This window comes from Desmodus rotundus, chromosome 12 (genome assembly GCF_022682495.2).
Source record: "Desmodus rotundus isolate HL8 chromosome 12, HLdesRot8A.1, whole genome shotgun sequence".
NCBI classification, from domain to species: domain Eukaryota; kingdom Metazoa; phylum Chordata; class Mammalia; order Chiroptera; family Phyllostomidae; genus Desmodus; species Desmodus rotundus.
Genome location: NC_071398.1, coordinates 75,082,752 through 75,097,265, shown reverse-complemented (window position 1 = coordinate 75,097,265; position 14,514 = coordinate 75,082,752). Strand labels below are relative to the sequence as shown.

The following is a 14,514-nucleotide window of genomic DNA, read 5'->3' as shown; positions in this document are numbered from 1 at the left end:
ATATTGAACAAAGTAAAAAAAAAAACATGAAATAATATATTCAGTATGATTTCATTCATATGGTGTTCAAAACCAAACAAGTCAAATTATATTTTAAGACACACACTGAGTGGTAAAATTGCAAAGAAAAGCAAGGAAAAAATTACTATAAAAGTCACAATAGCCCTGACTGGTGTAGCTCAGTGGGTTGGGTGTCGTCCCGTGAACCTAAAGGTTACCTGTTGATGGTTGATCCCTGGTCAGGGTACATGCCAGAGTTGCAGGCCAAGTCCCCCGTTGGGGGCATGTGAGGGCAACCAATCAATGTTTCTCTCACACATCAATGTCTCTTTCCCTCTCTTTTTCCCTCCCTTCCCCCCTCTAAAAATAAATTTAAAAATCTTTTTTTAAAAAATCAGAATGATGTTATTTTTGGAGGGGGTCACAACCAATAATGACCACATGGCAAAGGGCTTCTGGGGTTTTAGAACTGTTCCATTTCTTGACTTGGGTGACACTTGTACAGATGTTTACATAACTACTTGTTATTCTATATATATAAAATCTACATAATTTTCTATATTTGTACCTTATTTCACAATTTTAAAAGAGTTAAAGAAAGAATGTTCTGATGCCCCTAGCGCATATATATATCTAGCACATATATGCTATATACAAAGCTTTTCCATGAAGAAAGTTCAGGGAAGAGTTCAGTTATATCTCTTGAGACAGAACAGTGATTTCAAGGAGCCAACTTCTCCCACTCTGTATCTTAAGATAATTTAAGTTAATTAACTTACCCAGTGGTGACAGCATATTTGATGTGGTTGCTTGTGGTATAGATAAATACCCCACTTTCATCCCAGGCCCCACTCTTGACACGAATGTTCTCATGAATGTTACACAGAGCCTCCAATTTGCGGTTACAGATCACAATGGCTGTAAGAGGCAAAGGGCATGAGTGCTCTGCTGGACAGGGTGAGTGAAGGAGACTTGCAATGATAGGGAGGGTGGGACGGGTCTCCAAATCAGGGTGGATATAATGAAGACTTACCATGTTTGGCCAGTAGTGCTACATGGGACATGTCTGCTGACCAGATAACATATTTCACCTTGGAAATCTTTACAGATGCCAGAGTTCTGGGACAGGAAGAGAAAGACAAAAATAAGTAGACCCAATTCTTTTGTCCCAGATTATGACCTAACTTCTCATCTCCAAATTAATGTGAACCCTAATTTCTTAAAATAGTACCAAATAAATATTCTCTGCATTGTAGCTCAGTGACTTAAACATTCCGGCTCACATTGGGCACTTCCCTTTCCTCAACTTCTTTGTTAATATGAGAAGACATGGTCTTATTCCCCTGTATTATTAGGAATTTTTGTATGTATGTTTTCACCATTGGACTATAAGTTCCTTTAAGTACAGAAACTGTTTTTCATCCCTCTGTCCCTAATATTCTAAATCCCAAGAGCATTCTTTGTTTATATTAGTGCTCTAAAAACAAGTAAGCCCCCTGTCATAATGTTATGTGTATGTAAAGGATGGAGAATGATCAGAGAGGGAAAAACATGGCTTGGAATTATAGCACAAGAAGTGATCAAGCCAAGAGGCAAACTCACTTGGGAGGAAAAAAGTTCCCACTAAAGATGTCTACTCTCCCCCACTACACGCCTGTCTCCTTAGGGGCACTTGACATGATACCGCTTCTGCTGTACATCAAAGAGTGTGATGGATTCTGCGTCTCGAAGCAGGAGGTTGCCTGTGCCAGCATAAAAGATCTCATCGCAGTTGGGCACCTGTACTTTTTTGGTGATTTCATTCTTCAGATTCTTGATCAGAAGCTGAAATGAGTATTAGAGGAGGGCTTAAGAGAAGCATGTGTATATAAGATGACAATAGCTGACAACGTCCCTCAGCAACTGCTCGTTAGCTTCAATAAATGAACTTATTTTTTATTTTCCTGTCCAGGTCAATCAGTGGTATAAAAGACTCCAAGATTCTCTCCAAGGGTCCTGATAGCTCTTTTTTTAAAAAATTGAAATAGCCTGAGAAATCCAACTAAAGTCTTAATTCCTCAAACATATGAAGAGAGAGAAAAGTGCTTCAGGGCTTAAATTTGTTGAATGTTTTCTTTAGAGAGCTTTATTTATCTTGTTTAGGACCTATTACAATTTAAGCACCAATGGAAGTAGTAGGATAAGGAGGAGGGTCAACTCCACATCCAGCCTACCTTTCTCAAATTTGATGTTGTCTCCTATGTTTTCAAGAGTGACTTTAGCTTGGTTCCTAAGCCCAGGGCCACAGTAACCCAATCAAATCAGTTTTAAGGCCCTTTTTCCACAGGGGGATTGGGGTAAGGATAGAAGTAGAGCTACACATGAGGACCAGAGCTGCCCAGAGACAAGTAATGGGGGAAAAAAACCTTTATTCTGCCATACAAAGGCCACTGCCACCACACTCCCCAAATTAGTTTCCACCTTTAGTCTTAACTTACCGAGTGCATCCGATCTAGGACAGCAAACCGATTTCGAGCAACCCAAACGGCTGTGAGGCCCGAGGATCGTTTCCCTTCAGGAGCTGAGAAGAACAAAACCAAAGGGTGGGAGCATGTGGTGAGCAACTGGCAGGTGACAGAGTCAGGTGCCATGGAGCTGCCAGTCTTGCTGGCTTCCATGTTGGCTTTGCCAGTTCAGCTGCTTCATAACTAATTCAGCCATAACTGGGGGCTATTGTCAGTGACTTTTTCCCACCAGTCTCCTCCAAACTCCAACCTCCACCCCTGCCAAGCCTCTTTTCTCTAGGCCAAGTGACTGCATTTCAGCCAACACTATGTACTGGCAGGACTGCCCAGCTTGGGAGACAGCACACTCCATCAAGCTAACGAGCAGGGCTTCGCTGGCCAAGCTGTGGCACACTGCAAGCAGCCTGTCAGTGTCATTGGACCTCCTATCTCAACAATCTGCAGTAGAGACAGAGCCCCCTCCCCAGAATGCAGCTGCTCTGCTGCTTTTAACATGTAAATGCAGACCTCCTAATAGAGGAGGGTAGGGCAGAGCACTCCCAAAATCTATGCTGGGCAGTATTTAACACCAAGCTGTTGCTCCATAAATATCAATCAATTGTTCTCATTACCCTGAAGAAAGTTACAAAATGTTCCTCAGTTCCCAAACATTTCACTGGCTGATTAGAATTCAGTATGGGCACTCCACTCTCTAGAAAGCTTCAAGGAAGATACACCAAAGGGTGTCCTGCAATATTCTTTTACATATTAATATCAGGGGAAAACTGGACAGAATGTGCTGGCCAGCTGCTTTGTACATTTCTGGTTCCTAAAAGTGACAGGCTAGTTACAAAACTAAATCTTAAAGACAAACAACACTCTCACTTTCTAGAGGCTGGGGGACCTCACTATTCAATGCTTTTGTTCTTCTTCCTCTCTGCTGCCTACCATTGTAATGCATCTTTACTCCTTTACTAATTATCTTCTCCCTCAAAAACAAAGAGACAATAAAAGCAGCAAGAGACAAAACTCAGATATTTTAAACTCTAATCATTGTAAGCACATGGAGAAAAAAAGCAAGGGGGTGGGTAGGAAGGGCCAAAATCACAAAATCCAGTCAGAAATGGCTCAACTGATTTATAGGAGAGACTTGGATTTATGGATACCAAAGACATATGTTTTCTCTTTTTTTGCCAAAACAACACTCTCTTCACTGAATCATATTAGCAGCAATAATGACACAGTGGCACCCACAACAGTGACAGAGCTAGCAAAATATTGGGTTAGCCAAGAAGTTCGTATGGTTTTTTCTGTAAAATAAAAGACACATTTTTCTTTTCTTTTTTTTTTTTTAGGTTTCATGAAGCCTCTGTAGTCTTTAAATTTGGGGTCATTTGAAAAAAAAAAACAAAACAAAATTACAAATATAGAATTAGGAAGTAAATGATAAAATAAACCAAAAAAATTTAAAAATTACAAAGTCCAGAAAAAATAGCATGTTTTAAGTAACTGCTTGCTATGACTCTATAATTCCTTTGCTTATGTTTTGACTACCTGGTCCTTGAATACTTTTTTTTTTAATTTTTACTGTTATTCAATTACAGTTGTCTCCATTTTTTCCCGATCCCTCCACCCCACCCCAGCCAAACCCACCTCCCGTCCTTGCTTCCACCCTCCCCCTTGATTTTGTCCATGTGTCCTTTATAGTAGCTCCGGTAAACCCCTCTCCCCACTGTCCCCTCCCCACCCCCCCCTGGCTATTGTTAGATTGCTCTTAAGTTCAATGTCTCTGGTTGTATTTTGTTTGCTTTTTTCTTTTGTTGATTATGTTCCAGTTAAAGGTGAGATCATATGGTATTTGTCCCTCACTGCCTGGCTTATTTCATTTAGTATAATGCTCTCCAGTTCCATCCATGCCGTTGCAAAGGGTATAAGCCCCTTCTTTCTCTCTGCTGCGTAGAATTACATTGTGTAAATGTACCATAGTTTTTGGATCCACTTGTTTGCTGATGGGCACTTAAGGTTGCTTCTAGTACTTGGCTATTGTAAATTGTGCTACTATGAACATTGGGGTGCATAGGTTCTTTTGGGTTGGTGTTTCAGGGTTCTTAGGGTATAACCCCAGCAGCGGAAATGCTAGGTCAAAGGGCAGTTCCATTTTTAGTTTTCTAAGGAAATTCCATACTGTTTTCCATAGTGGCTGCACCAGTCTGCATTCCCACCAACAATGTACTAGGGTTCCCTTTTCTCCGCATCCTCTCCAACATTTGTTTGTTGATTTGTTCATGTTGGCCACTCTGACTGATGTGAGATGGTACCTCATTGTGGTTTTAATTTGCATCTCTCTGATGGCTAGTGATGCTGAGCATCTTTTCATATGTCTCTGGACCCTCTGTATGTCTTCCTTGGAGAAGTATCTGTTCAAGTCCTTTGCAATTTTTTAGTTGGGTTGTTTGTCTTCCTGGAGTGGAGTTGTGTGAGTTCTTTATATATTTTGGAGATCAGGCCCTTGTGTGAGGTATCATTGGCAAATATGTTTTCCTATACGGTTGGTTCTGTTTTTATTTTCATGCTGTTTTCTTTAGCCATGCAGAAGCTTTTTATTTTGATGAGGTCCCATTTGTTTAAAAGATACATTTTTCATTTTCACCAACAACTTTAGTGATCTGGATATTTTGAGTATGTCAGCTCTCTCCCACATGGCGAAACATTGATTGTTCTCAATTAATGTCTTGATTTGATCACTATCAACTTCAGCTGGTCTACCTAACCGTGGAGCACTGTCCAGTGAAAAACCTCCAGCATGAAACTTCGCAAACCACTTTTGACACATTTGATCAACCTTCTCCATACACTGCACAAATCTGTTTTTGTGTTTTAGTTGCATTTTTACCTTTCTTGAAATAATAAAGCAAAATGTTGTGTATTTTCTTCCATCTTCAATATGAAAATGGCTACACAAAAATACATCAATTCTGATGTCTTTTTTTTAAATGCATGCTGATATGACAGCTGTCATAATAAAATCTAACAAAATTGTTTCAAATGAAGTTAAAGACAGCTAAGCTATACTAGAGCCATCTTACAGAAAAAAACAAATGAACTTTTTGGCCAACCTAGTATTTCTCAGAATTTGTTGATGTGGTCTAAACTATTATGAAAGTATGTTAGTAAGAGTGAGGACTTGAGGAATAAACCTGACCTATAAACCAACGCGAGGAAATGCACTGAAAAGAGCATTAGCAAGACTCAAATCTATTCTGATAATATTCTGTCAGCAAGTTTAATATTAAGGACATCAATAAGATATGGTGGTGATGGAAGAGGTAGGCAGGGACTCAGCTGGATCCTGGGATCCCCAGTGGAATGTGGGGCTGTTAGCAGCCTCATCTTTTTGACATGCAAAAGGAAGCAAAGCAGATCTGGATGTGGATGGGGGAGCATAAATTCCTAGTCCCAGAATGAGACACTGCAAGATTGGAACCACATTTTTAAATAAATGAAATTACCAGGGTGAAAGTCATATCAGCTGACAACAAACTAGGATAACATGCTGTGCTGAAAGAGAAAATGGAGTTCCTAATAACCAAATTATAAAATATATATATCTAGCTGGAGTAATAAAATGGAGGAGGAACATGAATATTTCACACCATGGTCGCCTGTGATGCAATTGTCAGTGCCACCTGCCACAGCACTGAATGATGTGGTCACAGCTTGAGGATGGAATGTGAAAAATTCAAAAAGGAGTGATGATGTGGGAGAGGAGAGCTGGAAATAGAGTTGGGTAGATAAACAGAACACATACCATCAGGATTCTGAGAGTCAGCATCCTTGGGGATGGTGTACAGATCATAGGTACTGTTCTCTAAATTGCTGGCTCTCTGTAGAAGGAAAAAGTTAAACTGTCAGAGGTACTCAAGATACAAGTTTATTCTGATAAACAGTTATGATTACACAGACCACAACATGAAACTATACATTTCTAACCCTTCACTCTGATGGCATTTGAATGTCTCCATGGCTAAAATTTATAGGGTTTATTGCCAAAGAACTTAGCATTCCAGTCATTTCATTTTTTTTCATCCTCCAAAGATGCAGATATTAACTGAATGAAAGCAAGGATTACTCTCTATTCCACAAATTAACAGACTAAGACCCCATAGCCCAGTGCCCCACTTGAATATACTCATCAACTTAAAAGTCTGCTTGAAGGGGGGAAAAGACATCACACGCAAAAAAAAGACATTAAAGAAAATTGCCAAGAGGAAAATATGGGTCTGTTAGATATTGAAAAAGAACTGGGATTAGACACTAGAAGTCATATGGGGAAAGACAGGTTTTCATTCTTTTTAACTTGGTAACCAGGGCTCTAAAATTAGAATTTCAGCCCCGCCTGGTGTGACTCGGTGGATTGAGCACCAGCTTGTGAACCGAAGGGTTGCTAGTTCGATTACAGTCTAGGGCACATGCCTGGGTTGTGGGCCAGGTCCCCAGTAGGGGGCATGTGAGAAGCAACCACACATTGATGTTTCTCTCCCTCTTTCTCCCTCCCTTCCCTTCTCTAAAAATAAATAAAATCTTAAAAAAAAATAAAATAAAATTAGAACTTCATTTCTTTTTTGAATTATATGGCAAGAAAGGAGGATGATTTCTATTTGATGACCCTGAAGGCAACTTCATTGAAAGGAACTCCTCTCAAAATGAGCTCTGCTATTTTCACTCAAATGAAAGGATCAAGATAAGCATCTCTTTTACCTAAGATATGGCCCTAACCATTCTCTCAAATTACTTTTTTAAAAAAATTTTTATTGTTATTCAATTACAGTTGTATGCCTTTTCTCCCCATCCCTCCACCCTATCCCAGCCAAACCCACCTCCCTCTCCTACCTCCACCCTCCCCCTTGATTTTGTCCATGTGTCCTTTATAGTAGTTCCTGTAATCCCCTCTCCTCACTGTCCCCTCCCCACTCCCCCCCGGTTATTGTTAGATTGTTCTTAACTTCAATGTCTCAAATTACTTTTAATGATTTTGGTCATTCATCTTGATGCTTCATTAAGTTTAAAAGGTGTTAGCCTTATGAAAGATATGTTCACAACTCTTAAGATGCTTGTAACAACTGAAGCCTACTTGATTTGAGCCTGTTTTGTGTTAGTTCTCTCAAAGTGACCATTAAATACACTGGCGATTCCTATGGCACAAGAAAGAGTCCTATGAGAAATGGGGAGATCCTAGGAGCACTCAGTAATTACTTACTGTACACAGCAGGACTGCATTTTCTGCTGGATTGTAGGACATATTGAACACTGGAAACTTGGAACCACTAGAAATAGAAATTTGAAAAAGAGAGAAAATAGGAAAGAGGCATAAGAATAGAAGGAAGAAAGGAATTATTCCTACACTTCTTACTTATCTAACCTTTACACATATACTCATCATTTTTATAATTAGGAATAAAAGTAAATAAATAGCGCATCTATTCGCTTCCCTCCCTTAAGGCCTGGGGACTTCCCTATCTCAGCTTTGAGCAAAGTTTTTTAAAAAAGCAAACCCTACTACAAGTCAAATTATTCAATAGAAGGTAGGGTTAGCACTGCTGTAGTAAATGTGATTAGTTCTCCTTGGGTACAAATTCCTACACATAATTGTGTGGATGCCACAGAATTAATGAGGTGATTTGTCTCTGGTTAATTTCTCCTGTTCACATAAACCCATCTTTTTATTGTAGTCATACTAGAGGGTCGTTATCAAGCCCTCATGGCAAAGTTTGCCACCATGAATGTTTCAGCATGATGATAGCTTTTTAAGAGGACAGTTCCTTCTGCTAGGCATCCCAAAGGTTATTACAGCTTCAGAGTTAAAGAGCTTCGAGAGACATATTTAAAGCTGCATATATTTTGCCAGAAAGCAAAGAAGAATTACAGAAATGCCAAAGGCAAAAAAAGGCCTATCATCAAATTGGGATACTCTCAACCAGTAATCTTTCTCTGGTTTGCAAGAGCTGGCAAAAAGTGGTAGTATGATTCCCTGTCCAGAGGGTCACTAGCACTCTCAGCAGGGGAACTATTTCCTTCATGGCTACCTCCTTGCTCACCATACTCCTATGGTTTAAACTGAGTAGCCTCAGCCAATGGGGGTTCCATCTGTGATAGGAGATGAGATCCAAAATGTTGTTAAATAACAGACTTTGGTTTGGTGGGTATCATATCATTGTGACAGATGAGAGGGTTTGAAGGGAAGTCTGATTTACCTCCGCAACTGCATCACAGCTACATCTTTAGAGCTGTTGAAATCCAGCTGACGTAAGAATCGGTCCTTGACATAATGTAGCATATTGCCATGAACAGCATACGCTGGCCTTTCCCGTTCCAGTTTAAACACAATCATGCCACCATCATGGCCTGGGGCACAGGGAGAAAAGAAGAAATTAGCTTTAGGCAAGAAACAAATCTGGAAACAGGAGATATACAAGGATAAGGATTACATATGTGTGCATCCTTTGCTTGCCTAAATTATCATGATTTTTGGAATCTTCAAATACATTTTTGTGAATCCCTTCTTAATACATTAAGTCCACACTTATATGGTTGATAGGTTTTGCAACTTTAAGCAAAACTATGTATAATGAAACCAAATTTACTGTAGGCTAATTGATATAAACAAAGGTTAAGTTCCTTCAGCATCTTATTATAACAAAATAATAAGCAAAATGATGTTATTTGAAGACCTGCTGCACTCTATCACACTGCTACATTTAGACATGCCCTCCTCTGTGTTCTAACATTCTGTACAAACCTCTATTATAGCACTTATCCTATATGGTAATTGTGTAGGTCTATCATCCCCACGATGGCATGAGCTCCCTGAAGGCAGAAATTACAGTAATTTCCATCCTTCCCCAGTGCCTAGCTTACAATAATAATAATAACATAAACATATTTGCTGAACAAATAGATGCCAGTTTTAAAAGTCTTTATGCTTCTGTTTTAAACAAATGTTTTGCTTTTTTCCCACTGGCATTATCCATCTTTCAGAGAAACCTTGAGTTTTGCCCTCCAGTCCCCTCTCCACACATAAGCTAGATCATGACACTTCCAATGGCTTTCCATTCAGAGTAACATGTACAATATGGTCTTGTCTTACCTCCTATACTTAGCCCCTTACTCACTATGCTCCTACTGGCATGTTTTTCAAACATGCCCAGTATCCTTTATATCATGGTCTTTGCCAGTCCCCACACTCATCCCTCTCTTTCTCCTTTACGTTTGTTTAACTTTTCTTCAAAGCACTTTTCACTATACATTGTTTCATATACTTATTGTTTTATGGTCTATCTTCCTATACTGCCAAAAAAAAAAAAAAGTTCCATCAAATCAGGGACGTTGTTTTATGCTATAACATTAGCACTCACACTAGGGCCTGATATTCTGTATGTATTTGCTAGATGAATGAATAAAACTCAGCTTCTAGCTCCTCAGTCTGAGAATTCCAAGTGTCCAGTATTAGCCTCCAAAGCCTCCTAGGAACTAATGGGTTTTACTGTTAAATGGCTCTTGGTGAACAAAGAACACTGAAAGAATACTACTCCTAAGAGGGGAAAAAAGGAAAAAAGCCTCAACACATGTTTGTGAGAATTGTATTTCTTGTCATCCTACTCTGCATTTACTGGAGACAAAGCTAATGGAGAATCACTCTCATCTTATAAACTTTGAACAGAAATAAGGAAAAAGAGAAGATATGGCTCTTACCAGCTGCAAAGAGGTTAAGGTTAGGGTGGGCAGCTAGGACCCAGAAACGATCATGGTCCCTGCGGAAGGTCTGAACCCCAGTTCTAGAAAATAAAAGGTGAACAAACAAAAATATTAATTTCCAAGGAATATTCAACCCATTATATATAAGAATACTGAGTGGTAAGCCAGCATGCTGATATAAATCAGGAATAGTATATTATATATCCTAAGTAACGGTAGTCATGATAAATTCTACTAAAAAACAGAAAGAGGAAACTCTAAACTGACCCTCTTATTTTCGTATTTTAATCTCTCCATATTTATCATAATTTCCTACTATACTGCTTTCATTTCATATTTATTTCTCTAGCTATAAAAGAACATGCTTAAATTTATAGGAGAAAAAGAATACACATGGAGATCTCTATTTGATGGAAAATTTGTAACTGTTAGCTGATCTTTAAGTCCTTTCAAATTTTCACAATACAGGCATACCGCATTTCATTGACCTTCACTGTACTGTGCTTTGCAAATACTGCGTTTTTAACAAAATGAAAGTTTGTGGCTTGCATCTAGCAAGTCTATTGGCACCATTTTTATAACAAGCTCTAATGATCGTTAACATAACTTCTATATGTGGTTGGAAACCAAAAAATATGTGTGACTTGCGGTATTGCCATATTTACTTTATTGCAGTAGTCTGGAACTGAACCCACAATATCTCCAAGGTATGCCTGTATATGATCTAACTTCTCTACATGCTGAAAACAATGAGAAACAAATACAAGTATTCTAAATTTAATTTTTAAAAACAGAGGGTAAGAGAAAGAAAGGGGCTTCCCCTGAGTTTAGTCCCACAGCATCATAATCCCCTTACCGCTTAGACATATCCCAGACTCGGATACTTTTGTCCTCAGAATTGCTGAGGATCAACTCTTGGCGAGGGTGGAAGACAGCACAAGATACATTGTTGTAATGGCCCCGGCAGGTATCAACCTCCCATGCCTTTGATTCTGAAGGACAAAAAGAATTAGGTCATCCCAACTACTCTAAGTTTGGGATTTGGAATTATGAGATCCTCTAACCAAATATAAGATATGCAACAAAGTGCAAAATTAGCAACTTCTTTCTATAGGGTAATTTTCTTTAAGCCTCTGAATCTTTACATATTTCTTTGTTCTTTCATTTTTACCTTCCTATCAATTACAGCACCGCTTCATCATCCTTATCCTGTTTTACTTGTCACTAGTTATCATTAGAGAATATAAACTTCATATGACAAAAGTTTTATCTGTTTTAGTCACTGTTTTATCTCCAGAGCTTTGAAAAATGGTTAATACAAAGTATGTAATCAATAAACATTTGTTTAAGTGATGTCAGAGGAATGACAGAGTGAGAGATCCTCTCATCTCTCCCCTAAAAGTTTCAACAATTTGAGCCATAATTCAACAAACAACACACAAACACATCTGACAGATCCATGTATTGAAACATCTAAAGGTGGGCAAGTGGGAGCGAACCAGGGAGGCAAAAAGGGAAAAAAGCAGAGAGAAGCCACAGAGGCAGCCCTGCAGCCAGGAGTTTATGACAGAGCTCAGTCTAGACAGAAAAAATTAGGCTGTGGCTAGCACTCTTTTTAGCCTGGAGGAGCAAAGAGATTTAGTGAGCATTCCTACAGGAGCGAGCAGTATGAGTTGTGGCTGAGTCCAGTGACCTGGGCAAGTTCAAAGTGGAGGTACGGCCTTGGTTGTCTGGCAATTGGCATTTCAAACAGAGAAACAAAGCCATGAAGCCTGGCCTCCTTAGTTACTTATTTATTTGTTCATTCATTTATTATTGTTGCTCAAGTACAGTTGTCTCCATTTCCCCCCCGTCATTACTCCCCCCCTCCCTGGGAGAAGCCTGGCCTCTTCTTAACCTCTCAGAGCTCGCCTCCCTTCACCCTACATGTTGGGTTGCAGGGCCCATTATCTGCAAATCCAAGAACTGGTACCACAGAATTGCTTTTCCCCTGAGTGACAGGGGAACTCTGTGACTAAGCCCAGGTTTGGGTGGAGGTGCTGGGGGGAAGCCTTGGAGGTCCACTGGTCACCATTACCAGGAAGGCAAAGCAACAAAAGAGGTAGCCGGGTTCCCTGGCTCACCCCCCACCCCCCATCACTGCTACACTGCCAGCACGTGGTTGCGGAGGATAGCACGGGGATTTCACAGATGTGGAGTCACATTACTGAACATTCCCCTGTGGGGTTGGTCCCCTTGGACCAGGGTAGCCAGATCATAGGGAAGGCACCCAGCTTCCCAGGAAGTACAGGCCATTTTCCACCACCCCATGGAGATCTGAAAAGCCAGGGAAATACAAGAGAGCTAAAAAGTTTGTGATTCAGTACTACCAACTGGAAAACAATAGAAAAAATTCTTTTTACCAATCTGTTAAAGAAGTGCCTCTCATACATAGTTGCCTAGACCAAGAAGAAATCCATCAAATACCATGAATAACCAAGGTAACAAGGCAACTCAGAAAGAAAATGAAAATTCTCCAGAAAACAAACTTTAAGACATGGAAGTATGTGACTTAAATGACAGAGATTTTAAGATTGCAATTCTGAAAAAACTCAATGAGATACAAGAAAACACAAATAGGCAATTTAATGAGCTTTAAAAAAATAATAAACAAAATGAGCACATTGCCAAAGAGACTGAAACTTTAAAACGTTAAAAAAGAACCAAACGGAAATTCTGGAGATGAAGAACTCAATAAAATGAATCAAGAATTAACTAGCAAGCATAAGAAACAGAGCTCACCAGCTGAAGGAAAGAATAAGTGATATCGAAAACAGAAATCTAGAAATGACAGGGAGGGAAGAAGAGAGAGACTTGAGCATTAAAAGAAAAAAGAAAGAAAGAAAGAACTGTGAGAACTATCTGACTCCATCAGGAAGAGTAATAAAAGAAAGTAAGCATACCAGTAGAAGGGAATAGACAACTTATTCAAACAAATAGTTGACAAGAACTTTCTACACCTATGAAAATTAGATCCTCAAATCCAAGAAGCAAACAGAATACCTAATCACCTCAATCCAAAAAGGTCTTCTCCAAGGTATGTTGTGTTAGAATGTCAAAGGTTAATAACAAAGAAAGAATTCTCAAGGCAGCCAAGGGGAAAAAAAGAAGTAACCTATAAAGGAAAGCCTATTACGTTATCATTGGACTTCTCAACAGAAACTACAAGCCAGAAGAGAGTGGAACCAAATATCCAAACTACTGAGAGAAATTACCAGCCAAGAACATATATATCCGGCAAAGTTACCATTTAGCTATGAAGGAGAAATAAAGACTTTTCCAGACATAAAGAAGCTGAGGAAATTAATCACCAGAAGACCTCTATTTCAGAAAATATTCAAAGGGGTTATTCCAAATGAAACAAAGAACAAAAGGTCACAAAACTACAAGTAAGATCACCAACAAACTTACAGCATAAACAGGCATAATTTGTGAGAACCAAAAACATAAAAGGGGAGAGAATAAAGGTCTGGATTTGCAAAGGATGATGGATATCAGATGCATTCAAAAGAAAAAGGAATACTGTACATATAAAACTTTCTGTTTCATAAATCTAATGGTAACCACACAACAAAAATCCCAAAACTGAGACACACAACTTAAAAAAGGAAACAGAGAAAAAATGATGAAATGCCACCAAACAAAAGCAACAGAGAGAAACACCAAGGAAAAGAATCAATAAAGACAAAGAGCTACCAGAAAACAAAAGATTAAATGGTTATAGAGTATCCTCATACACCAATAATCACTGTAGCCCTTGCTGGTGTGGCTCAGTGGCTGAGCGCCAGCCTGCGAGCCAAAGGGTCGCCAGTTTGATTCCCAGTCTAGGGCACATGCCTGGGTTGCAGGTCAGGTCCCCAGTTGGGGGTGTACAAGAGGCAACCAAACACTGATGTTTCTCTCCCTCTCTTTCTCCCTCCCTGCCCCTCTCTAAAAAATAAATAAATAAATAAAAACTTTAAAATTAAAATCACCCTAAATGTAAATGGACTGAATTCATCAATAAAAAGTTACACAGTAGCAGACTGGATCACAAAACCACATCCTGCCTTCAGGGACATATCTAAGCTGCAAAGACAAAGACAGACTCAAAGTGAAAGGGTGAAAAATGATTCTCCAAGCAAATAGCATCCACAGAAAAGCAGATGCAGCCATACTTATATATGACAAAATAGATTTCAAGATAACAAGAGACAAAGATGAACATTTTATAGTGATAAAGTGAATCCTACAACAAGAG

The 14,514-nt window shown here is 39.2% G+C and overlaps 1 protein-coding gene across 1 annotated transcript in view; it reads right to left on the bottom strand.

Moving 5' to 3' along the window:
• The window catches only part of COPA (COPI coat complex subunit alpha), a 58,702-nt gene that overhangs the window by 20,301 nt on the left and 23,887 nt on the right, over window positions 1–14,514 (bottom strand). The window contains exons 9-17 of the mRNA XM_024574875.4: window positions 11,092–11,227; window positions 10,233–10,315; window positions 8,735–8,885; window positions 7,741–7,807; window positions 6,292–6,367; window positions 2,478–2,560; window positions 1,685–1,824; window positions 1,034–1,119; window positions 780–918 (exon numbers count right to left, since the gene is read on the bottom strand). Of these exons, the coding sequence (XP_024430643.1) occupies window positions 780–918; window positions 1,034–1,119; window positions 1,685–1,824; window positions 2,478–2,560; window positions 6,292–6,367; window positions 7,741–7,807; window positions 8,735–8,885; window positions 10,233–10,315; window positions 11,092–11,227 (961 nt within the window). The remainder of the gene's footprint in view (window positions 1–779; window positions 919–1,033; window positions 1,120–1,684; window positions 1,825–2,477; window positions 2,561–6,291; window positions 6,368–7,740; window positions 7,808–8,734; window positions 8,886–10,232; window positions 10,316–11,091; window positions 11,228–14,514) is intronic.